This window comes from Balaenoptera physalus (assembly GCF_965194825.1).
Source record: "Balaenoptera physalus genome assembly, chromosome: 21".
NCBI classification, from domain to species: Eukaryota; Metazoa; Chordata; class Mammalia; order Artiodactyla; family Balaenopteridae; genus Balaenoptera; species Balaenoptera physalus.
In genome coordinates this window covers 9,051,991-9,077,647 of record NC_138902.1, presented here as the reverse complement: position 1 = coordinate 9,077,647, position 25,657 = coordinate 9,051,991, and the positions used below count along the sequence as shown (strand labels likewise).

General features: G+C 49.2%; 1 protein-coding gene across 6 annotated transcripts; it reads right to left on the bottom strand.

Moving 5' to 3' along the window:
• On the bottom strand, positions 1–25,342 carry POMK (protein O-mannose kinase). 6 transcript variants are annotated; one of them, XM_082444251.1, is made up of 7 exons: positions 24,988–25,143; positions 23,170–24,550; positions 22,966–23,059; positions 21,967–22,119; positions 18,029–18,331; positions 8,564–8,623; positions 1–8,442 (listed from the first exon to the last, which is right to left on the bottom strand). In XM_082444251.1, the coding sequence occupies exons 4-7, from the start codon at positions 21,992–21,994 to the stop codon at positions 7,853–7,855; spliced, it is 981 nt and encodes a 326-aa protein (XP_082300377.1). In that variant the 5' UTR covers positions 21,995–22,119; positions 22,966–23,059; positions 23,170–24,550; positions 24,988–25,143; the 3' UTR covers positions 1–7,852. The 6 variants fall into 6 exon arrangements, with proteins under 6 accessions (XP_082300377.1, XP_082300373.1, XP_082300378.1 ...); XM_082444247.1 differs by lacking the exons at positions 22,966–23,059; positions 23,170–24,550 and adding exons at positions 16,921–17,049; positions 18,460–18,567 and having other exon boundaries at positions 1–8,623; XM_082444252.1 differs by lacking the exons at positions 21,967–22,119; positions 22,966–23,059; positions 23,170–24,550 and adding exons at positions 16,921–17,049; positions 18,460–18,567 and having other exon boundaries at positions 1–8,623; positions 24,988–25,132.
• Positions 25,343–25,657: the final 315 nt, after the last annotated feature.

Genomic DNA, 25,657 nt, shown 5'->3' with positions numbered 1-25,657 from the left:
TTTATGGCTGTGTTGGGTCTTTGTTTCTGTGCGAGGGCTTTCTCTAGTTGCGGCAAGTGGGGGCCACTCTTCATCGCGGTGCACGGGCCTCTCACTATCGCGGCCTCTCTTGTTGCGGAGCACAGGCTCCAGACGCGCAGGCTCAGTAATTGTGGCTCACAGGCCTAGTTGCTCTGCAGCATGTGGGATCTTCCCAGACCAGGGCTCGAACCCGTGTCCCCTGCATTGGCAGGCAGATTCTCAACCACTGCGCCACCAGGGAAGCCCTCCCATTTTACTTTTGATGTCACAGTTCACATTCTTTTATATTCTGTATCAATTAATAAATTATTGTGGGACTTCCCTGGTGGCGCAGTGGTTAAGACTCCTCACTCCCAATGCAGGGGGCCCGGGTTCGATCCCTGGTCAGGGAACTAGATCCCACATGCTGCAACCAAGATTTCACATGTCACAACTAAAGAGCCAGAGAGCCACAACTAAAGAGCCCAGCTGCCACAACTAAGGAGCCCGCCTGCCACAACTAGGGAGCCCACATGTCGCAAATGAGGAGTCCGTGAGCTGCAACTAAGGGCACACGTGCCACAACTAAGACCTGGTGCAACCAAATAATTAATTAATTATTGTGGCTATAGTTATTTTAATACTTTTGTCCTTTAACCTTTATAATAAACTTTAGTGATTAACAAACCACCATATACAGTATCAGAATATTTTGAATTTGATTATGTACATACCTTTACCAGGGTGATTTATATTTTCATATGCTTTCATGTCACTAATGTGCATCCTTTAATTTCAGCTTGAAGAGCTCCTTTCTGCATTTCTTGTGAGGCATGTCTAGTGGTGATGACTTCCCTCAGCTTTTGTTTGTCTGGGAAGTCTTTATCTCTCCTTCATTTCTGGAGGAGAGCTTTGCTAGGTAAAGTATTCTAGGTTGGCAGTTTTTTCTTTCAACACTTTGAATATATCATTCTACTCTCTCCTGGCCTGCAAGATTTCTGTTGGGAAATTCTCTGATAGCTTTATGGGGGTTCCCTTGTATGTGAGGACTTTTTTTTTTTTCTCTTGCTGCATTAAAAATTCTCTCTTTATTTTTGATTTTAGACAGCTTTATTTTAATGTCTTAGAGAAGATTCAAAACAAAAAGATTCAACAATCTTTTGGGGGACCTATGAGATTCGTGAACCTGAATGTCCAAATATCTCCCCAGATTTGGGGAATTCTAAGCCATTATTTTTTAAAGTAAACTTTCTGCCCCCTTTTCCCTTTCTTCTTCTTCTGGGACTCCAATAGTGCCTAGACTGTCTCTTTTGATGGTATCCATAATTCACGCAGGCTTTCTTCACTCGTTTTCATTCCTTTTACTTTGTTCTTTCCTGAGTGACTAATTTCAAATGACTTGTCTTCAACTTCCTGTCTTACTGAGAGAGAGAACAAATGACATGTCTTTAACTTGATGTATTACTGAGATTCTTCTGCTTGATCAACTCTGCTGTTGCTCTCTATTGCACTTTTCATGTCATTCGTTGTAGAATTCAGCTCCAGAATTTGCTTGGCTCTCTTTCATGAGATCTAGATCTCTGTTAAACTTCTTGTTTTATTCATGTATTATTTTTCTTATTTCATTGAATTGTCTTCATGTTTTCTTGTAGCCTGCTGAACTTCTTTATAATGACTAATTTGAATTCCTTATCTGGCAAATCACAGATCTCCACTCCTTTGGGATCAGTTACTGAAAAATTATCATGTTCCTTTATTTTTCATGTCCCATGAAGTGTTGAATGGCCATCTTCACATTTGAAGAGGCAGCCATCTCTTCCAGTCTTTAGTGATTGGCTTTGGAGGAGAAATACCTTCTGTCAGTTCTGCCAGGGATTCTAAGGCTCTTCCAGAACTTTTCTATGGATATGCCTGTTACATATTTCTTGATCCCTCCTAGGGGGGAATTCTTAAGATTCTCTGCCTTCTCTTTATACTACAAAGCTAGAGTGAGTCCTGACAGCCTCCTGTTTGCTTTCCCTTGGGCACTGCTGAATGTTCAAATCTGTGTACTTTCTCCCAATCCTGCAGAGTCAGGATTTCTGCACGTGCTCACCAGGCATCTGCAAAGGTTCACTCTCACCACCCTCTGGGGTGTACACAGGGATCCAGCCATGGGTTAGGTGTGTGTGTAGGTGAGGTATACAGAACATTGGGGATGCCTTGGTTTCATATTTTAAATTACCATTAAATCACCAGTCCCCAACCTTTTTAGCACCAGGGACCGGTTTCATGGAAGACAATTTTTCCACAGACCGGGGCCGGGGGGATGGTTTTGGGATGTTTCAAGAGCACTACATTTACTGTGCACTTTATTTCTATTATTATTACATTGTAATATATAATGAAATAATTATACAACTCACCATAATGCAGAATCAGTGCAAGCTCTGAGCTTGTTTTTCTGCAACTAGATGGTCCCATCTGGGGGTGATGGGAGACAGTGACACTTGAAGTGTGTTGCTTATGTCCAGTCTACTCCATAATCTCGTTTTGGTTGCTGTCACTGCAGAAAACCCTGCTTCACAAAGAAAGATGTTGGAAATGGAAGCAGGCTTTTCAGTGCTTTTGTAGCAATCTCAGGATATTCTGCCTTGACTTTAATCCAGAACGTATGGAGATTTGAAGTTGTCTCAAACATACTTTTAAGGCCACCATCATTTGCGATCTCAAGCAGCTGATCCTCTTCTAGTACCGACAAAGTCGATTCACCTGGTTTACTCACAAATGGGTCGCGGATCCATTCCTTCCCAGTTCGGGGGTCTTTTGTGGTTGGGAAGTAATGCTCAAACCCTTTTGAAAGCTGAGACAGGTGATCATGCACCAGCTGGGAGAAAGAAGGCCCTGGCTCAGTCACTTTCAAAATCTCTGCTAATGTTTGAAACTTCAAAAATCCCAATGTTCACTCGTCGCCCCCATAATTCCAGTTTGGCTTTGAATGCCAACTTGAACACAGTTGTCTTTCTCCCCTGAAGTGACAGACTGAGTTCTTTGAGCAGGTTGAATACGTCACACACGTAAGCAAGTTTTGCGACCCATTCCGCGTCACTGAAATGTGCTGCCAGTGGTGACTGTTTTTCTAAAAGAAATCTCTGGAGCGGCTCTCATAACTCAAAAACTCTGGCAAGTGATCTACCCTTAGAAAGCCATCTCACTTCTGTGTATAAGAAAAGACGTGTGTGCTCTGTGTCCATCTCCTCACAGAGCTGCATGAACAGACGTGAGTTAAGGGCATGTACTTTAATGTGGTTGATAATTTTAATCACATCCTGCAAAATGTTAAGTTCAGGTGACATTTTTCGGCTAGCCAGCATTTCTCTATGGGTGACACAGTGCATAGACTCACATTCAGAAGTGACCTCTTTGACCTGAGTAGTGAAACCAGAAAGCCGTCCAGTCATGGCAGCCACTCCGTCCGTGCATATACCGACAAAAAATGACCAATTCAGTTTTCCTGATATGTAATCATTCAAAGACTTGAATAGTTCTACAGCTGTGATGTTGGCTGGCAACAAAAGTGCACATAACATATCCTCATGCACATCCTCCTGAAAAATATATTACACAAAGACAGGCATTTTTGCCTTGTTGTCAACATTGGTAGACTTGTCAACCTGGATTGCATACCTTGGTGACTCATTAATCCTCTCTAACAATTGTGCCTCAATATCCTCTGCTATTTCATCAATTCTTCTAGTTACGGTGCCAGCCAAAAGAGGAACACGTGCCACCTTTTGAACTGCAGCCTCTCCTAAAAGTTCACGACCAATGTCCTTAGCAGCAGGCAGGATCAACTCTTCACCAATAGTAAAGGGCTTCTTAGCTTTAGCAATGCGGTTAGCCACGAAGTATGATGCTCTCAGTGCAGACACATTTGATGAAGTGCTGGACTTCAATAATTGAACTTCTGTTCTTTGTATTCATTGTTTTTTCTTTTGAAAAACCCCAAAGCCTTGTCTTTTAATGCAGGGTGCTTGGTCTCCATGTGGTGAAGCTGTTTTGAAGGTTTCGTGCTTTCGTTGGATAGCCCATCACCACATATTATACAAAGCAGGCTTGGAGAATGTGAATCACCTGTTGCAATGAACCCATAATTTAAGTAGGACTCCGTATTTTTTTCTAAATGCAGCTTTCTTTTTGTTGGCAGTCTTAGAGTCTTCTGTTATCTCATCATTGGGTCTTTCCACCTTTTCAAAGAAGCTCTCCAGTGATGTTTGTTTTTTACTCATTTTGGCTAGGGTTAGCTTGTGGGCTTACCAAAACTGTGACTGAGACAAGTGTGCAGTGCAGGAAAGAGGCATGGATGGAAGTGGTAAATAAAATAATGAGCGGGCCACACGCGGACTAAAATAAGTGTCGGATTCTGACTTAAAGCCCACCATCAGATGCAGCTGTATGATTGAAGTACCATCAACTCACTTGCCACTATAAAGCCTGCCACCAAAAGCAGCGTAGTTTTCACTTGCCACTCACTGATAGGGTTTTGATCTGAGTCTGCAAGCAATTGATCTATTATGGTCTCTGTGCAGTCAAAGCTCTCTGCTAATGATAATCTGTATTTGCAGCCGCTCCCCAGTGCTAGCGTCACCGCCTCAGCTCCACCTCAGATCATCAGGCATCAGATTCTCATAAGGAGCGTGCAAGCTGGATCCCTCGCATGCACAGTTCACAGTAGGGTTTGCGCTCCTATGAGAATCTAATGCCACTGTTGATCTGACAGGAGGTGAAGCTCAGGCGGTAATGAGAGCGATGGAGAGCGGCTGTAACTACAGATGGAGCTTCGCTTGCCTGCCGCTCACCTCCTGCTGTGCGGCCCGGTTCCTAACAGGCCACGGACTTGTACTGGTCTGTGGCCCCAGGGTCGGGGACCCCTGTGTTAAATGATTAAAAGTCATATGAGAATAGTGATTACTGAAACTGAGCGACATTTATGTTTAAAATAATGGGGAGGAGGGTGGATACACAGAGGACCTTTTTAACACGTCCTGCGTGAGATAAGCTTTCCACCCCACTCCCACCTCATGTGCCTCGTTTTAAGAACACTCATGTGTCCTGTCTCTGCTGAACAATTTACAATCCCTGGAGGCTCTCAGAAGCTTGGAGTGTTTGTAGCATCACATGAGATAAACAGAAAGCACACTATAAACCACATGGTAGTGATGATATTTTTTTCTTTTTTTGGCCGCGCCACGCGGCATGCAGGATCTTAGTTCCCTGACCAGGGATCAAACCCTTGCCCCCTGCAGTGGAAGTGCAGAGTCTTAACCACTGGACCTCCAGTGATGTCCCCATGGTGACTTTTTTAAAAAAATACTTGGAATAAGGTTAGCAGAGAGACCACTAAATCCTGGGCTGTGCTTTGAGAATGGCTCACCTCATCTGCCTTTTCTCCTGATTATACTTTTGCTGAATATGTGGGCAATGAACTCACCTAGGTTTTAGTGAGAATGTAAGTTCCTCTTATGATTTTGCAGTTCTGTTGGTACTGAAGATTGAACGTGAAGGGCCAGGTCCAGTTTGGTGTCTGGCACTGGCATGATAAAGCATCAGGGAGAACTCAGAGGCAGAGGAGAAGTTGGAAATGCCTCTCACCAACTCTCTCATTCAGAAATGGGTTTGTCTGAGGCCACACAGGAGTCAGAGGCAGAGCTGGGACTGTACCTCAGGTCTCCTGATCCTGCCCATGTCCCCTCCCCTACACCATGCTGTCCATTTGAGCTCTATCATCAATAGTTAAAAACAAATTCACGTGAAACAAAGTTTTGCTCCCAATGCAAAGTCCCAAAACCAAGAAAACCCTCAAACCAGAGTTACAACACGAATAGGGTAATTTCAACTCAGCAACTCCACACAGTAACTACTACGCCAAGTGAAAAGGGTCATAAGAGGTACATGGTCTTGTGGCAGAGGTGGGGGGGGGGGTTCCAGCTTTATTGAGATATAATTCACATACCATAGACTTTTCCCTTTTTGTACAATTCAGTGTTACTTAGTATATTCAGAGTTGTGCAACCATCACCACTGCATAATTTCTGGACATTTTCATCACTCCCAAAGAAACCCTGTACCCATTAGCAAGCACTCCCCATTCTTCAGCCCCAAGCCCCTGCCAGCCTCTAGAAACTACTAATTTACTTTCTGTGTCTATGGGTTTGTCGATGCTGGACATTTCATATAAGTGGAATCATACAAATGTGGTCTTTCGTGACAGCTTCCTTCACTTAGCATAGTCATCCGTGTCGGAGCATGTATCAGTACTTCCTTCCTTTTCGTGGCTGAACGACACCTCATTGAATGGATGGACCACATTTTCTTTGTTTTCTTTATCTATTCACCAGTGGATGGACATTTGGGTTATTTTCATCTTTTGTCTATCATGAATAATGCTGCTATGAACATTCATGTACAAGTTCTTTTATGGCCATGTTTTCAATTCTCTCAGGTAAATACTGGGGAGTGGAACGGCTGGGTCATGGTAACTCTATTTTTAACTTTTTGAGGAACTGCCAGACTGTTTTCCAAGGCAGCTGGAACACTTGGCATTCCCACCAGCAGTGTACGATGGCTCCAGTTCTCTACATCCTCACCAACACTTGTAATTGTCCATCCTTCTGATTACAGCCGTCCTAGTGGGTTCTGGCAGCATTTTTATAACAAAAAGCAGCAGTTAATATACTCCGGGCAAGCGTATTCTCTGACCAACCATAGGACCCACAGGGCCCGATCAACCACAGGCAGTAGAACAGGGATAATACTGACAATACTCCCTATCCTACTGCCTGGGCTGCCCTCCCTGACAGTTAAGGACAGTGGTTCTCGAAATGTGGTCCCCAGACTGGCAGCACCAGCATCACCTGGAAGCCAGTGAGAAATGCGAAGTCTCGGACTCCACCCAGACAGATTGAGTCAGAGCCTGTGGGTCGGGGCCCAGCTCCCTGTGACTCCAGTGACTGTGAGGCCTGTGCAAGCCAAGGGCAGGCAGTCGGCTGCACGGCGTCTTTGCCCTTCAGGGCCAGCTTCAACTCCCTTACTGGTGATGATGGCTATGCACCAAATCCATCATCCCCTGCAAGCGAGGATGACAGTGACCAAGGAAAGAGCTATTTGAAGGATTCAATCATGCGAGTCAAGTGCAAGGGTTTGACGCCTTCTGGTAATGAGTGACAGATACTGTTGATATAAAATGTTCACAATCATTAATTTTGGACACAGAAAATCCAGCTGGAAGGTAAACAGGAATTTCACAAGCACCATCCAAGGCAGTAACATAGATATAATCTCCATCATACTTGATATTTTAAATGTTCCTTATCCATTCAAAATTTCAAAGAGCATGCAAGCTCGCTGGGAAGGGAATGGCACAGGAGCTTCACAGAGCAATCATTTGACATGGTAGAGATGCCTCATCAGTACCAGTGAAATACACCGCAAATACCTAAAAAAGCGAGTCCTACAGCTTGTTTCTTCCGTACACTGCAATTTAAAAACCTCTCTACACACATTTCTTACAAGCTTACACATTTAGGTGTTAGGGAAGCCTCTTTGTAGCTCCATTTTTGTTACTTCCTTCAGATACCGGCCAGAGTCGCTGCTTCTCTGCACCTTCGCCTGAAGCCAGGCTCCCATCAAGCCCGGTTTGCTCTGGCTTAGTAACTCCTGCCAGGCAGCCAGGATAGGGAGCCGCTCACTTGTGCACGCGGATGGAGAGGAAGAACCATGGGGCAAAGCGGCAGAAACCTCCCCGTCAGAGCGGAACCACTGTAACTCTTCCATCCGATCCTTGACTCCCGCACCTCACCGGCTGCACTGGTCTTTACAGCATCTCTCTTGTCTGAGACGTCGCGGTGTCTCTGAGTAGATTCAAAACCTTCTGGTAAGTGTCCAGGACGTCCTGAGCGGTGGGTCTCTCCGCAGGCGTCTGGCTCTTACATGCCTTGTGAATATCAAACAAGTGGAATCGGACCATGTCGCTCCCTTCTACGTGCCCCAGAAGGAAACTGGAGACGTCTGGAATCTTCCAGATGTCGATCTTCTCGTCATACGCGGGCATGAGGTCGTCGTGAAAAGGCACGTCCTCTCCGTAGGGCCACAGCTGCTCTGGGGCCACGAAGTCCCCGCGGAGCTCCCGGTGGCCGCACTTCACCAGGGCCCCGGTGCTGCGGTTCACCAGGGGCAGGGCGTCCAGGTCGTTGAGCACGATGCTGAAGTTGGCGGTCAGCAGGTACTGGGACAGCGTCTTGGGCAGGTCGCTGGAGTCGCACATGACCAGCGTGCCCAGGGGGCTGCGGTGCAGGAAGTCGATGATGGCCACGTAGCCCAGGGCCAGCTGCAGCCTGTGCTGCCACGTGTTCGTGCTCCGGTACTTGGAGAGGTTCAGCGTCGCCTCCAGGCTGCTCAGGGAGCCTAAGGGGTGGTACTCGGTGAGGATGCTGTTGTCATCCTCACAGTAGCCCAGCAGCGTGACCACGTGCTCACTCTGCAACGACTTCAGCATCCGCAGTCCGTGCAGGAAGTCGTCTCTTACCTCCAGCCTGGTGAGCCGCGACAGAGCCACCTTGCGTTCCTTCCACTCGGACAGAAACACCTGGAACAAAGCCACAGGGAACGTCAACCCGGAACCCTTGCCAGCTGGTGAGCCGGGAAGCCACACGGCAAATGCCTCTCAGGGTCAGATGTGGTGCAGAGGACACAGACATTAGCGAGGTACAGACTGTTCCAAAGACTTGCTCATAAGCCGGACCAGACGCCGGGCGAGGCAAACGCTCTGTCAGGGCGAAGGCCCAGCGCAGAGGGGGCTGGGCAGCTGGTCCGGGTGCCGAGGGCTGTCGGGAGAGCCTGCGGGAACGTCCTGGAAGCTGGTCTGTGGGATGAAGGGGCTCGCCAGCCAGCTGTGGAGAATGGGGGGCACGCCCAGGAGAGGGGACGGCACGAACAAAGGCAGGAAGTAGCAGACAGACCAAAGCAGGGCAGCACGAAGCGGGGGCGGGGCGGGAGAAGGCTGGAAAAGTGGTGAGTGGAGAGCTGGAAAACCCCACACAGGGACCGAGCCCAGCCAGCCCATCACACACAGCGCCACCATTCGCTTTAAAAGGTGTCAGAGCAAACCACAAACAGGAACGACCCTACATAAGGAACACATTTTCACACGGTCCGTGGTTTTCTGTGACTTCAGCTGTAACAGCAGGAGCTGAAGTGGCACACACTGGACCTGCTGTCCTGGCACACAGCTGGCAGAGGAGCAGCTGTACCGCACGGCCTTGGATTCCCATTTCTATCAGCTGGCAAAGAAGAACCACTGGGGAATTCCCTGGCAGTCCAGTGGTTAGGACTCTGCACTTTCACTGTCATGGGCCCGGGGTTCAACCCCTGGACAGGGAACTAAGATCCCGTGAGCTGTGTGGCTTAGATAGATACATACATACATAGACAGATAAACAGATAAATAAACAGACAAATAAAGTGGTATTTAAAAAAAAAGAAATAAGAACCACTGATCTTCTGCTCGAGTCCCCAAAGGGAAGGCAGAAGGTTGCAGAAGAGAAAACAGGATCCAGGTCAGGACTCCACTGCACCAGGTGGCTCCTGGTCCCGTAGGCTGTGTCCCTCTGGCTTCCTCTTCTTCACTGTTAAAATAAAGCTTACCAAAGCAACTTGGGGCATATTTATCAAGAGCCTTGAACATTAAAATCTACAATCTATCTAAGGCAACAATCTGAAATACCTAAAAAGCTCTAGGAATAAAAATCTGGCATTATTTATAAAAGCATAACTGGAAACTATCCATCCATCAAAAATCGGGGAGCAGTCCGGTTATGCAGGACCACTCAAGGAAGGTTACAGGGCTCAGCAAAATGCAGCCGCTGATAGGGTTTTCACAGATAAAAGTAACGTTACAAATGAAAAGGATACAAAGTGTTTTTATACCATTGTTCTAACTGCATAAAACAAGACAAAATTACATAGAAATCGAAGGATTTTTGCTGTTCTCATTATTTTATTTTTTTTTCCTTCATACATTTTGGTATAACTTTTCCAGAATGAATATATATTACTTTTATATTTTAAAACTATTATATCAAATGGAGGTGGGCTAGAGGACTGTGAAGATTTATTTTGGGCCTGAGAAGGGAGGTTCCTTAATGGAAAAACACTCTAACTGCTGTTGACCGTTTATTCAAAAGAGAAATCTTTCAAGACCTTCTCAGAAACCCGAATTTGAAAAATTTCACTGTGGATAATTTCTATTAAGAAGCCACATTTCTCTGGCTGCTACAGTCTATAAGTTTCATGAATATATATTTTATTTATTTTTATACAGAACACATTTTATTCTCTCCATAGATCTGCACCAGCACTGTATTTGATCTCTGACTCCAGTATAAAAATCCTGTTTCTGTTGAGACCCATCACTCCCTTGGGCTCCCCTCCTGCTCATGGTCGGCACCAGCACTAGCAGACAGCTTTGGTGTCCAGGCCCATTTTTCATACAAAACAGTAATCACTTTAGAGAAGCTGCCACGGTTTACACATTTATTCAACAAGAAACGCGGGAGAGGTTCGGCTACAGGGCTTATGACTTCCTCCTGAACTCTCGCTTAGGACAAATTCATTTTTGTGCCTCAGATAAATGAAAAATTAAATACTACTTATTATTAAGTAGTATTAGTCTTTGGGATCTCTCACAAATACCTGAAGCCTCCAATATTAAATATTTGCAAGTTAAAGGTTAAGAATCATTTCTCAGAAACCAACTTTACCTTTTTTTTTAATTATAAAAATAATCATGAATACTTTTCTTGGTAAAAGTTCAAAAAAAGAAGGAGTAGAACTCCTTCCTCTGCATCTACTCCCAACCCAAAGGAAACTAGTTAACTATTTGGCTGGTAACCTCCCAGAAGTTACTCTATGCGTTTACATGAATTAATATCCATTTACAAAATAGCATTTGAGTTTATTATGTAAAGTGGGAATATAACAAATATATTGCAACTGGCTTTTTTCATTTAACAGATGCCTCAGAAATCTTTCCCTAATGTATATATAGATCTAAGTCATTCTTTTTAAAGCTGCATAATATTTCATAGTATGGGTGTACTACTTATACTGGTATATTTTCAGTTTTACAGATGATCATTTCTTTTTTAAAAACTAAAGTATGATATAATAAAAATTCATAAAATTTGGAACAGATGCTGTCAGAATGGATTAGGTTCTTTTTTCTACACAGCTCTATCATTTTACATAAACATTTAATATGATCTAATGTGATCTATTTTTAAAGACTTGATGGACATTTAAACTATTTCCCATTTATTTCTTAGTAACAACAATTCTACAATGAATAGCCTTATATTTACATCTCTGTGCACCTCTGCAAGTGTTTTTATAAGCTAGGGAAGTAGATGGATCACTGAGTGAAGACGAGGTACTATCAGGACCCTTCAAAGTACCAACGCGTACTTTCACCAATCGTGTATAAATCTTGTGTTCTAGAGCCTTAACCACACTAGCTGTTAGCAATCTTGGTAATCTGTGCCAATCTAATGGATGAAAAACATTTTCCTGTTCCAATTTGATTACTAATGAGACTGAGCACTTTTCATCCTCTGGGCATTTCTGTATTTCTTCTGTGGAAAGTCTGTTCATTGTCCTTCATACTATTTTCTCTAGGGTTGTTTGCTTTGTGCTTATTAATATCTAGTTCTTTATATATTATTCATGTGATGCTTTATTACGAATGTAAAGACAAATTTTAGAAGATAATTAGCTTATGTGGTCTTTTGTAGTACAACGTCAAATCTGTCTTCATTCATTTAACAAGTACTTACATCAATTAAAAAAACTGAAATAAATCCCTGCCCATATGAAATTTACATTCTAGTGTAGGAGGCGGACAAGAGAGAAAATAAATAGGAAGTGTGTAAAGTATATTAGAAGGTAAAATATGCTTTGGAGAAAAATTAAGCAGGGAAGGGTTTACAGCTTTCCTAGCTTGGGGAAGCTCTCACTGGGGTGAGGCTGGAACAGGAACCTGAAGGAGGTGGACCATGTCCCAGGCGGGGAGGACAGCAGGGTAAAGGGCCTGGGGTGGGATATGTCCACGGGCTGCGGTGTCTGAGCAGGGGGAGGGGAGCAGAGGCTGGGAGAGGCCTTCAGTCGCTGCAAGGACTAGCGTGAGACAGGGCGCCCTACACGGAGGAGCTGGCTGCCGTGCGAGAGCATCTGAAGGGGCAAGTGTGGAGGCAGAGAGCCCACTCTGGAGGCTGCCGAGATAACCAGGTACCAGGCACAGAGGCCTGGGCGGGGAGGGGGCCGGGGAGAAGCCGAGGAGCGGCCAAATTCCAGGTCTCTCCTGCGTGTGGAGACACTGCAACTTGCTGAGGGACCGAACGTGGCTGTGGAGAAAGGGGGATGACAAGGGTGCCTCCCTGGGTGGGGAGGGATAAATTAGGAGTTTGGGATTAACATATACACACTACTATATACAAGATAGATAATCAACAAGGACCTGCTGTGTCACACAGGGAACTCTACTCAATACTCTGTAATGACCTGTATGGGAAAAGAATCTGAAAAAGAGTGGATACATGTATATGTATAACTGACTCACTGTGCTGTACACCGGAAGCTAACACAGCATTGTATATCAACTCGACTCAAATGTAAAATAAAAATTAAATTAAAAAACAAAAACAAAGGATGCCTCCCGGGTTGTGGTGTACACAGCTGGACGGGTGGGGTTGTCCTCAGGGTGATGGGGACAGTGAAGGAGGAGCAGGCTGAGGGGACGGTCTGTGACACACTCAGGCTGAGAAGACACTCAACATCCAAGATGCGGGGTAGGCAGGGGATAGAAAGGTCCAGAGCTCGTTCAGGGGATAAAGATACGGGACTGGACGAGGCCACCCTGGCAGTGAGCACAGAGGAGAAGAAAAGTCCAAGGTTAAGAGGGATGAGGAGGTGGACCCTGCAGGGGAGACCGAGGGGTGGGCACTGCTATTTCATGCAACATCTGTGCTCCAGCCAGCCTTCCACATTGAAAACAGATCACACACGACCCTTCTAAGGGTTACACAACACTAGAGGGCGACAGAGTAAGAGCTGAATCCATTCTTCTGATGGGAGCCAACCCAAATGTTATGGCTTTTTAACACACCATACCTTAATTTTAAAGGACAAACCACGTAACTGAGAAAACTCTGCTGGAGAGTTGTGCGGCTGAGCACACAGATGCTGCACAGGGCCACACCGCCTCCGCTCCCCCAGGTGGACGCGAGTGGCCGGGATGGTGCCTGGTGTCCGCAAAGCGCGGTGGAGTGCCCGCCCCCGGAAGCGTCGGTTCTACTGCAGCCCTAACTCCTCACGCGCACTCCTGCCCAAGTCTGTGGCTCAGAAAACGGGCAGCCCCGAGACGTGGCCGCTGCTGTCCTTGAGCGGCTGGCAGAAAACGTACCTGTCCGTTCAGTGTCATCTTGGGTTTAAAAATCCAAAAGGGCTGAACCTCACTGTCATCCCCCGGAGTAAGATGGGACAGTGAGGAGGGGCAGGTGAAGGGCCTTCACCCTGTGCTCCAGCTCCTTCTGAACATCTGAGCTGGATGCACTGCTTTCATAATCAAAGAACAGAAAAGGAAAAGCAGGGGGTCAGTCGGCCTTGCCCCCAAACCAGCTGCAGGAGAGGATCTGTGGCCCCAGCAATTCCAAACACAAACCAGAAGCACAGTCTGGGGAAAGGGGGGGCGGCGGTGTGCTTGTATAGTGAGGAAACTGTCAAAGCTAAGCCAGTATTTTATTTTATGTGGATTCAGCCAATGAGCCTTTGTGTTCAGGCCCCTAAAATTTGCTCTGTGAACCAGCCACAGGCTAGGTGCTGAGGACACACAGGTAACTGGTGTCTGTGCCCTCAGGAAGCTTGCATTTGTAAGAGACAACAAACCAGATGCCAGATGGGAGGGTCCACGGCAGGGGGTGAGGTGGGTTTAGAGAGGGATGCCAGGGAAAGCCTCTCAGAGAAGTGACATCTGAGCTGAGACCTGGAAATGAGGAGTCAGGCAGATGGGGAGGAAGAGATTTCAGGCTGGGAAAGGCGCCGAGGTGAGAAAGGGCTTGTCTGATCAAGGAACAAAAGAAAGGGCAGGGTGACTGCAGGGTGGGGTGAGGACCCGGACCGGCCTGGGTGAGTTTAGGAGGAAGGCAGGGCCCAGGTTTGCGGTTTTTCCTAAGGACGCTGGGGGTTTTAAGGAAGGGACATGTGTGGTCTGAAGTGTGTCTGCAAGATGCCTGCCTGGGGCTCAGGGAAGGGCACACGTGGGCAGGGAGGCTGGTTCTAAGGCCAGGGACAGAAGGCTTACCCAACAAGTTGGGAAATGTTTTGAAAACATACCTGATGGAACTTGCTCTTGGCCTAGTCAGGGGGAGGGGTGAGAGGATGCAAGCTGACTCCCTGGTCTGGCCAGCGCCGCTGGGGGGAGTGCTGGCATTTACTGAGACAGGAGGACTGGGGAAGAAGGGGCTTCAGAGGGGAAATTACCAAGAGTTCCACCCTGGTCACACCTAGACGCTCAAGGGACCCCCAAGTAGACAGGTCCAGTACAGGTGGATACACAGACCTGCGGCTCAGGGGAGAGGGACGGGCTGCAGGTATCAAGCTGGGGGTCGCCAGCCCATAAAATGCATTTAGAGCAATGGATAGATTAAATCACCTACGAGTGCATCCCAAGAAGACAAAGGAAGGGGACCCTGGTAGCCACCGGGAGGAATAAGGTTTCTCAGCCTCAGCACCAGGGCCACCTCGGGCCACGCAGCCCCTGGTCTCTGCCCACTAGACGCCCGTGTCACCTCCCCACGCCCAGCTGTGACGGCCACACAGGGGTCTCTACTCATTGCTAAACGTCCCCTGAGGAGTAGCCTCGCCTCTGGGCTAAGAACCGCTGCTTTAGAGGCAAGAAGAGCGAACAGGAGCAGCCAAGGGGAGTAATTAGGAAGGGCTGCCCAGGGGAGGAAAACCAGAAAGTCGTGGAGCCCGGGGCTGCAGGGAGAGACCAGGAGCCAAGGGCTGCAGGAAAGGTCAAGTGAGAGGCGGGCAGAGCAGCATCTGGCCAGGGCTCGGCGGGAAGCTGGGTGAGAGCCGTCTCCCTGGAGGGCGGTGTTTGGGAGCCTCTCGGGAGGACGATGGAAGGGTGGATGGGCGAGGAGGAAGCAGAGGGGAAGAAACAGGGAATCACGGGAAGAGGGTTTTTTCTTTGAAAGCGCGAGCGTTTGTGCGTAGCCAGTAGGGACCATACTCAGAGTGGGGAAGAGCGATGACATAGGGGAGGGGGAATCATTTAAAGGGAACTTGTGAGCAGTCAGGGACGACCCCGGAGCTGGAAGGTTTGTAGGTCAGGTGGGCAGATGAGGACGGGCCCTCTGGGTGGCTTCTGTTTTCATAACATCTTAGTAGCAAGATCACCAGCTAAGGAAACATCTAAGGAAACGAGGGGGTTGTTAAGGAAACGTCTGTCTCAGAGAATGGGAGGGAGAAGTTACTAAGGGAAAAGAGCCTGACCCCTGGGCTGTGCTGAGGTTTGTGGTCGTGCCGGAATGGCAGGGCTGTGGCGTTCCTCTCTGCCTCCAGGGCAGCTGCCCAAGTGCAGATACACAGCTGGCGTCAACCAGGTGTGGGGCTTTCCTGCCAGGCAGGATGGAGACAGAGATGCAGGGAGATGTCGCCAGTGTGTGCGCCAGAGTGACGAGGACACAGCCGCAGAACCTGCTGCTGGGTGAGTCGGGATGCAGACAGGCGGGAGGGTCAGAGAGGGAGAAGGTGGTGGGATCAGCCCACCGAGGCCCCGAGGAATTACTGAAGCCAGGGCACCAGGAGGGGCGGGGGTGGAGGTCAGACAGGGACGTCAGGAACTTTGGTCACAGAAATTCCTATTGAGAAACTATGCCCCCAGAACGGGTGCCAGAGAGGAGGGATGCCCACGTGGGCAGGGTGGCCGCGGCAGGATTGTTGGAGTAGGTGCCTACACGGAGGGTCAGGGGACTGCCCTGGGCCGGACCATGCACAGGCCCCGGGGTCCCAACGGGGCAGGACAGATGGGGCTCCCAGTGGAGCTGACATCCTGCGCTCAGAACACCTGTGCCCCGAGGGCAAGTTTCAGCCAAAGAAACAAAATCTCAGTGTAACAGCCCTTCACCTTAACAAACAAACCACATTCCACATTGCTGAATCTAGTGGGCTAGGTGTCATCTGCGAGGTTCCGTAAAATCAAATCTGTCCTCAAACAATAATCTGCCACCATCGAAGCTACTCAAAAACATCCTTCAGGGTAAAAAGCAATTCCAAAAAAAATTCCAAAAATGTTCTGAGCGAGCGCAACAGCATGGAAACAAGTGGGCAGCCCTCAGGGTCTCTCTCCGAAGGAGGCAGAAATTAACTGGCTGTGAGTCCTCTACTACTCCCCTCCCTGGTGACTTCTTAGCCCAATGCTGTCAACACCCCCCCCCCAAATCTACATCCCCGTCCCCCCGAGTGCCAGACTGGTACACCCAACTGCCCGTGTCCCTGCCTGGCCACCTCACACACACACAGGACCTCCCCGGGCAGGTAACGCAGACCCTGTCTTCCCTGCTGCCCCGGCCGGGCGCCTCTGTCATCCCCTCCCTTACACCCCACGTCCAGTCTACTGGGACATTCTGCTGCCCCCGCCTTTAAGAGACAACCAGAACCCACCGATTTCTCGCTGTGTCTGGTGCTGACACTCGTGTCGAGCTGTAGCCACCTGTCACCAAGCTCCCTGTGAGCCCGGCCGGGTCTGCTCTGCACACAGGCCGGCAGTCCTCCCCTCCACTCACGCTGCAGTGGAGCCCGAGGCCAGCAGCCCCGGGGGACCCTCACCTCTGACGTCTTCCTCGCATCCTGCCTCTGGTCCCCGGACAAGCAGGCGCGCTCCACCCAGGGGCGTCTGCTGGTCCCCATCTTTCTTGCTGGATCACTGTCCCCAAACACCCACGCCATTCTGACCACCTGGAGTAACAAGCCCGCGGCTCTTTCCTCGCCCCACTGGCTCAGAGCGCGTCACTAATACAGCTTCCTACGCGCCTGTTTCCTGTCTTCTTGACTGTCTGACTCCCCAGCTGGCTTCAAGGACCTTTGTTCTGTGCACTGCTGTGCCCCCAGCACCCACTACAATGCGCGGGCGAATCTGAAGAAACCCTTTACCTTCCCGTCACCTGGCTTCATGCTTTCACCTCACATTAATTCCCCTCCCTTCTCCCCTCTGACTCCCTCCTTCAAGGTGAATCCTTTCCCCATTCAGGGACGCAGCTGTCTCTCCAGCTGCAGCCCTGCCGTCACTCGCTGCGTCCTCACAGAGGGTCTGTCCTGTTCAACACCCTTCACTGGCTTCTGGACTCACCCTGTCTCAGTGCAACCACTGCGGAAGTGCAGCCCATGAGACGGGGCTCTGGAAGCTTCTACGTGAGAACTGAATTCGCCCCTTTGCTTTCTCTTTTTAAAATAAAACTTTTTTAATCAATATAATACCACCATAGAGTTTGAAAAATAAGAACGAAAAAAACTGCCCCAAATCTTCCTTCACCATAACACACTTTCTATCATTTTTATATTTTTCTACATATATAATCTTGCAGATGAAAACAGCGTATTGCACAATTTTCTATTTTGCTTTTCTCCTTATCATAATGAGAGCTTTTGCATGTTGCCGCACAGGGTTCCTAACTACACTTACTGGCTGTAGAATATTCTACAAGCGGTTGGACCATAACTTAACCATTGCCCTGTAGTTATTACGTCTAGTTTTCTATTACTATCCACAAGGAAGCAGAGTACTCCTTGGTGCATTGCTTCCTTCCTTCGCCTCCCTTTACTAGGATGATGTCCCAGCTGGAGGCACTGGCGGCTGGACTCGTGGTTTGCGGCACACGGTGCCAGCCCCCCTCCCGCCGGGCCACCCGCTCCCCCGGGCGGTGAGCCAGGGACTCACTCTCTTCACGGCTCCTTCCCCGACACGCTTCATCTGCCTCACTTCTGTCCTCAGCTGCTCGCAGGACAGCCACGGGGAGCAGTTGCTCATCGGCCCCATCCTGAAGTGGCCGTGGGGACAGCGCGTGGGGTCCTCCGTGGAGCGCCAGGGCGAGATGAAGAGCCGGTCGAGGCAGAGGTAGAGGAGGGCGTTCATGAGGGCCATGGACAGCAGCAGTCCCACCACCGGGGGCACGTCCCTGGGCGGGGGCCCCTTCCTGCCCTCCTGGGGCCTCGTCTCCATGGCGCTGGCTTCTGCGAGCTCCTAAAACAGACAGTGAAACAGGGAGTAGGCACGGTCCGTCTTATTTCAGGAAGGACGGAGGGTGACACAGCCCCCTGGGCCTCAGGGTCACTGTGAGGGTGAAAGAGGGCTTGAGAGCAGCCTTGTACCAACGCTCGACGCCAGCTCCTCCCAGGATCGTTGCTTCCTGTCACAGCTGCGAGCAGAGGGGAGTCTTGGGTCTGGCTTTGTCTCTGTCTCCGCTGCAGCTGTCTGCGCTGAGTAGACACGCACGGAACAGTTAGTAAGATGAAAGCAAACTGTGGCTCTGTTAGTCCAGTGGGGCTGCGGCAGGAGGTGGACAGGAGAGGAGCTGGGGTCCGGGTGCGGCTGGGACTCTGAGGGGTTGGGATGCTCCTTGCAAGGTACTCAAAAGCCCCCTGATGTTTTTACGAAGCAAAGGTGTGAAAGGCGCCCCAGGGCGGGAGGCCCCAGCCGGAACCCAGAACGAGCGCCGACCAGAACGCAGGGCGACACGACGGGGGTGAGGCGGGTGGGCGCGCAGGCGAGCAACCACCACGGGGCAGGGGCGCTCGCCATCCAGTGGGCTCCCGCCCAGCAGCAGGTGCGAGGCCCGGGGTGGAGGCAGGCGTCACCACCTGGATGCCTCGGTGGAGGGTGGGGAGGGACCTGGACATCGGGAGCGGGGCACTCAGGGTGCCTGGGGCGGACGCTGGCTGCCACCCGCAGGGAGCGTCACTACCCCGACAAGCGATGTGGCTGGACCACTGTGCGCCGGCTTAACCACAGCACTGGGGCACGCGCGACACCAGTGACGGCACAGACCCTGTGCCAAAGCTCAGCAGCCAACGTGCAGGCCTGGCCCCTCGGCAGCACCTGGCCTGGCGACCACTCCCTCCCTCCTCCTGAAAATGCTCTGCACTCGGCTCCCAGGAAACCACGTGCGGGCTGGGACCTGGCCCCGCCCTCGTTCCTGGGGTGGGGAGATCTCCATGCCCATCCGCTGAGCTCCAGGTGTGAAGCCCAATCCCAGCCTCCCCAGAACTCCACACCTGCTTTCCTGACACCTCTACCTGGAGTCTGATGGACAATTCAAAAATATTTCTCCTCCACAATAAAAAGACAAATAACTCAATTTAAAAATGGGCAAAGGACTTGAACAGACATTTCTCCAAAGAAGATATACAGATGGCCAACAGGCACATGAAAAGATGCTCAACTTCAATAGTCATCAGGGAAATGCACACCAAAACGACGAGATCCCACCTCACACCCACTAGGATGGTTATAATAAAAAAGCCAGGCGGTTAACAAGTGTGGACAGGAAACCCTCAGACATTGCTGGTGACAATGTAAAATGGAGCAGCCACTGTGGAAAACAGTCTGGAAGTCCTCAAAGGTTAAACACAGAGTTACCACCAAATCTACTGCTCGGTATCTACCCAAGAGAACTGAAAACATACATTCATGCAAACACTTGTACATGAATGTTCACAGCAGCATTATTCATAGAAGCCAAATAGTGAAAGCAACCTAAATGTCCATCAGATGATGCCTGGATAAACAGAACGTGATGTGTCCACACAATGACACAGTATTCAGCCATTAAAAGGAATAAAGCACTAATACGTGCTGCAACATGCATTGAAAACATTATTCTCAGGAAAATTAACTAAGGGAAATAGCATATGATTCCATTTATATAAAACTCCAGAACAGGGAAGTCCAGAGACAGCAAGTAGATCAGTGGCTGCCAGGGCCTGGGTGGAAGCGGACATGGGGAGAGGCTGTTGATGTGACAGGATTTCTTTTTGGATGAAAATGTTCTGGAATTGGTGGTGACGGTTGCACAACCTTGTGAATATACTAAAAATCACTAACTGTACACTTTAAAATAGCAAATCTATAGCCTGTAAATTATATCTCAACCTAATTTTTTAATTGAATTATAGTTGATTTACAATATTGTATTAGTTTCAGGTGTACAACATAGTGATTCAGTATTTTTCTAGATTATATTCCGTCTAAAGCTACAGCAAGTCCACTACCTACGAATGAGTTCCGTTCCAAGAGAGCGTTCGTAAGTCCAACAGAGTTAGCCTAGGTACCAAACTAACACAATCGGCTATAGCACTGTACTGTAATAGGTTTATAATACTTTTCACACAAATAATACATAAAAAACAAACACAAAAAATACAGAAAACATTCTTACAGTACAGTACCCTGAAAAGTACAGTAGTACAGTACAACAGCTGGCACACAGGGGCTGGCATCGAGTGAACAGGCAAGAAGAGTTACTGACTGGAGGAGGGAGAGAAGGTGGGAGATGGCAGAGCTGAAGGATTGTCAGCAATAGGAGACGGAGGGCAAGCTGCCATTTCACTCACGACTGACGTTGATGGAATGCAGGTTCGGACCTTTGAAAGCTCGCAACTTGAAGGTTCATATGTAGGAGACTTACTGTATTACAAAATAATGGCTGTATTCCCTGTGCCGTACAATTATTCTTGCTGCTTATCTATTCTATACATAGGAGTTTGTAACTCTTAATCCCACACCTCTATCTTGCCCCCTCCCTTCCCTCTCCCCACTGGTAACCACTGGTTTGTTCTCTATATCTGTTTCTGTTTTGCTATATACATTTGTTGGTTTTATTTTTAGATTCCACATATAAGTGACATCATACGGTATTAGTCTTTCTCTGACTTATTTCACTAAGCATAATACTCTCTAGGTCCATCCATGTTGTTACAAATAGCAGAATTTCATTCTTTCTTATGGCTGAGTGATCAGAAAACCTGAATTGACATTTTTCCAAAGACAATATGAACGGCCAACATATGAAAAGATGCTCAGCATTGCTAATCATCAGAGAAATGCAAATTAAAACCATAATGAGACATCACTTCACACCTGTCAGAATGGCCATCATCAAAAAGACAAGAGATAATAAATGCTGGAGAGGGTGTGGAGGAAAGGGAACCCTCCTGCACTGTTGGTGGGAATGTAAATTGGTGCAGCCACTATGGAGAACAGTGTGAAGGTCCCTCAAAAAACTAAAATTAGAACTACCATATGATCCAGCAATCCCACTTGCGGGTATATATCCAGAAAAAAAAAAAAAAAACCACTAATTCAAAAAGTCACCCCAATGCTGACTGCAGCTCTATTTACCATATTAATAGACACGGAAGCAACCTAAGTGTCCATCGACAGAGGAATGGATAAAGAAGACGTGGTATGTATTTTTATGTATATATAAAATCTCAACATTAAAATATAAAAATACTTCCCAAACTCAACTCTTCCCCTCAACTCTGCTGTTTTCAGTGTTCACAATCTCAGTGAGTGACAACTGTATTCTTCCAGTGACAAGGCTGCAGGTGAAGGTCAGGAGTGACACTCTTCTGCTGAGCAGGGGATTTTAGAAGGAACGGACTCTTCTACGGGTCAGTGCACTCTTCCTAAGGAGAAGAGAACACGCCACTTTGCTCATCCCTGCTGTCGTGACGAGGTGCTCGAGAGACCCTGGCTCCACTCGACTGCTGCAGCCTCATGTAACTGCTCCTTTCTCGAGACGATGCCATGTGCTCACCCACCAGCTGAGTCCGGTCAGCAATGCCCAGCAATGCTGCAGGGGGCTGTCTGCTCACCTTCCTCATCGAGATTCCGGGCCCACATCTTTCTCTCCACCTCTCCCTCCGGGCATCTTCCAGGACTCCTGTGGACATGATGACGATGTTCACCACTCAGGCCTCACGGTCTCTTGAGCTTCCTCCACTGACGCCGGATTCTTAGAAGGTGACCTTAAAGAAATGGGCAAAACCACGGCCATCTCTCCTCTGTAGCATTTAAAGTGACCAAGAGTGTGTCAACTTAGACCTGAGGCCAGGGACCAGAGAACTTTTTTTCTGTAAAGGATCAGACAGTAAATGTTCAGGTTTAGGGGCCAGAAGCAGGAATCGAGTGGCCACGGCACTGTGACGTGCGGGGTGAGGAGCAGTAGTGCCGGGTGACCAGGTAACTGTCAGAGTTATTTCATCTCGTCGTCAGCAGCGGCCAGGCCATGCTACACAAGTGAGCGAGCGTGACTGTGCCCCAACAAAATGGTGCTAATGGAAGCTGAGATTCGTTTCACATGCCACACGTTCTTTTGATTTTCCCCCAACATTTAAAAAAGTGAAAAGCATCCTCAGCTCACAGGCCGTACAAGAATGGGTGGCGGGGGGCAGCCAGCCAGCCCACCTTAGGTGACGGCATCCCTCTGGATGTCATGGGCCCCCCTTCCATTCCACGCCTTCTACACAGTCTTGTCCCCGCACGTGGCTCTGGCGGCTGTGTACACGCTGATCGTTTCAAGTCTCTTCCGTGGCCTGGCTCTTTCTCCTACACTTCGCTCAGCTGGCCCCTCAAGGTCTGCAACATCCGTACCTGAATTCTGTCTCTCCGGTCGCCAGCATGCCCACTCCACAGGGTTCCCCTCTGTGACGGGCACACGACCAGGTGACTTCATTCCTCCCTCCTTGGAACCACTAGACCAACCAGTCGGCACCGACAGTCACTTGTCCCCGCAAAGCTCCCAAATCTGCTCACACCCGACCGCCCCGCCCCGTTCCCCCGCCCCCGTTCCCCCGCCCTGGTCTAAGCATCACCTTCCCGGGCTTCTGCAACGCTTTCCTACGCACTCTCCCACTGCTTTCTCCTTTCCAATCCATTTTCCTCACCGACTAGGATCTTTTTTCTTTCCTGAAATGTTTCAAGCATAAAGAAAGTTAAAACATAAGATCATGAGCACCCACCCAGCTCTGTCAAGTAATACTGCATCCCCTTTTTAAAAGAAATAACATGTTACAAACATGGCTGAAGCCAGGTACCCCTCGCAGTCCTATTCTGCTCCATCCCAAGAAGTAGTCCCCGTCCTCAAGTTGGTATGTCTGTAGTTCTCAAACTGTGGTCCCTGTACCTGCCGCAGCACCACCTGGAACTTCTGAGAAATGCAGGTTCTTGAGTCCTTGCCCCACACCTACTGCATCAGAAACTCTGAGGTGGAGCCCAGACATCTGTGTTAACACACGTGACATGGGGGTGCATGCTGAAGTTTAATAACTTCCACGCATGCTTTTTATTCTCACATGAGTATGTGCCCATAAATAACAACACATAATACACGTATGTTTTCAAACTTTATATTAATACAAGCAGTGTTGTACTGTTTGTCCCTGAGTAACCGCAGGGGATTGGTTCCAGGACCCCCTGCGAATACCAACATCTGCGGATGCTCAAGTCCCTCATATAAAATGGTGTAGAATCCCTCTGTATCGGGGATGCAGGATACACAGTCCTCTTATGACTTGCTTTTTTAAAAGCCCAGCATTATGTTTTTGAGGTTTATCAAAGCAGATACATGACGCTCTACTTCGCTCTTTTGGATTGACTATACCGCAGCTGGTGATTCAGGTTTGCACACACTTCCTGTGTACATGTGGAAGGTTTCAATGGGGTCTTTTTTTTTTTCAATCATTTTATTTACTTTATTTATTTTTGGCTGCGTTGGGTTTTCATTGCTGCGCACGGGCTTTCTCTAGTTGCGGCGAGCGGGGGCTACTCTTCGTTGCAGTGCATGGGCTTCTCACTGCGGTGGCTTCCATTGTTGCGGAGCAGGGGCTCAGTAATTGTGGCACGTGGGCTTAGTTACTCCGCGGCATGTGGGATCTTCCCGGACCAGGGCTCGAACCCGTGTCCCCTGCATTGGCAGGCAGATTCGTAACCACTGTGCCACCAGGGAAGTCCCACCCACTTCTTAAAGAAGTCATTCACCCACTCCATCACCTGAGGGTCTTTTTTTTAAAGATTTATTATTTACTTAATTTGTTTTTGGCTGCAATGGGTCTTAGTTGCGGCATGCAGGATCTTTCGTTGCAGCCACGGGCGTCTTTCTAGTTGTGGCGCCCAGGCTCCAGGGCGTGGGCTTTGCACTTTGCGGCACGAAGGCTCTCCAGTTGTGGCGTGCGGGCTTAGTTGCCCCGCGGCATGTGGGATCTTAGTTCCCTGACCAGGGATCGAACCCGCGCCCCCTGCATTGTAAGGCGGATTCTCTACCACTGGACCACCAGGAAAGTCCCCTCTTTTTTCTTTTAAAGGCATATTTCTGGAGTAGGTTGCCCAGAGCTAGGGAAGAGGTTGTACGGCTGAGGAAATGTTCTCGTCCAGGAATAAGCAAAACGACACTGAAAGCTTCTGCAAATTAAGAAATAACGATTGAAGGTCCAGGTGGGTAGGAGAAATTCAGACACTGTTTAGACACAAAGGATTTCTGACAATGATAAGAAAAAATTGGCAACAGGAAAAAAGTGGTTCCCACTGCTATACACTCACAGCTTAATTTAAAAAGAAAGAAAAGCGATGGAACAAAATTGGTTTTTACCAGCTGCAGAATATTTTACACAACCAGAGAAGAAATGAATTAGTGCCCCCCCCCCCCCCGCCCATACAATTTTGGTTAGAATCCCATTTTGCCAACAAAGCACAGGTACATTAATTATTTTAAATATTCCGGATGCCTGGTTAGCCTTAAGGTTCTATAGTAAAGGTCAAGCAAGGGTGGAGAAGACAAGACCACCAAAGAACACGGCTAAACCCTGCTTTTGAAAAAGGGGCAGCAGAGGATTCCAGACCTGGAGGCGGTCGCAGCGCGGCACCAACAGAGGCAGGAGCTGAAGCCTGTCCCGGCGGCGTGTCCGTCGGCTCACGTCCAGCTCGGGCGCCGGGCAGGACGCAGCCCAGCTATCCCCGCGCCCGCCCGCCGCCCCTACCTGCCGCCCCTACCTGCCGCCCCTACCTGCCGCCCCCTCCCCCGGCCCGCCGCCCCCTCCCCCGGCCCGCCGCCCCCTCCCCCGGCCCGCCGCCCCTACCTGCGGTCCCCGCCCCCCGTCTGGCACGCAGCCTCCTGCGCCTGCGCGGCCGGAAGCGCGCCCAGCAGGACCAGCGCGAGGGTGCGCCCTGGTGTCGTCCTCCCGCCGCCGCGCAACCGGAGGTCGGTCGCCGGAACGCAAAGCCAGAGTCGGAACGCACCCGGAAGCAGCCCCGGTGCACCGGGCTGGCTCCTGTGGCGGCTGCTTCTCTGCCAGCGCGTGAGGGCGGTGATGTGTTTAGTCCGGACGCGCAGCCGGGTGCGGGTGCGGGTGCGGAGAGGACCAGTACGATCTAGACGCTGCAGAAAGCTCCCGCTCAGCGCAAGGCGGTGCTTCCAAAGGGCGGTCCTCAGACCAGGTGCCGACGCTTCACGGCTCCAGGGAACTTGTCAGAAGTGCGAATTCTGGGCTCCATCCCAGACCCGGGGCTGGG

Excerpts from the sequence above, each read along its gene's own strand:
- POMK (XM_082444247.1), bottom strand. The coding sequence starts at position 22,044 with ATGTCCACAGGAGTCCTGGAAGATGCCCGGAGGGAGAGGTGGAGAGAA. Across the intron at positions 18,568-21,966 it reads CCGGAATCTCGATGAGGAAG|CGCAGACAGCTGCAGCGGAG; the intron begins GTGAGCAGACAG and ends GTGTCTACTCAG. Across the intron at positions 8,624-16,920 it reads ATGCGAGGAAGACGTCAGAG|GTGTTTCTGTCCGAGTGGAA; the intron begins GTGAGGGTCCCC and ends GCTTTGTTCCAG.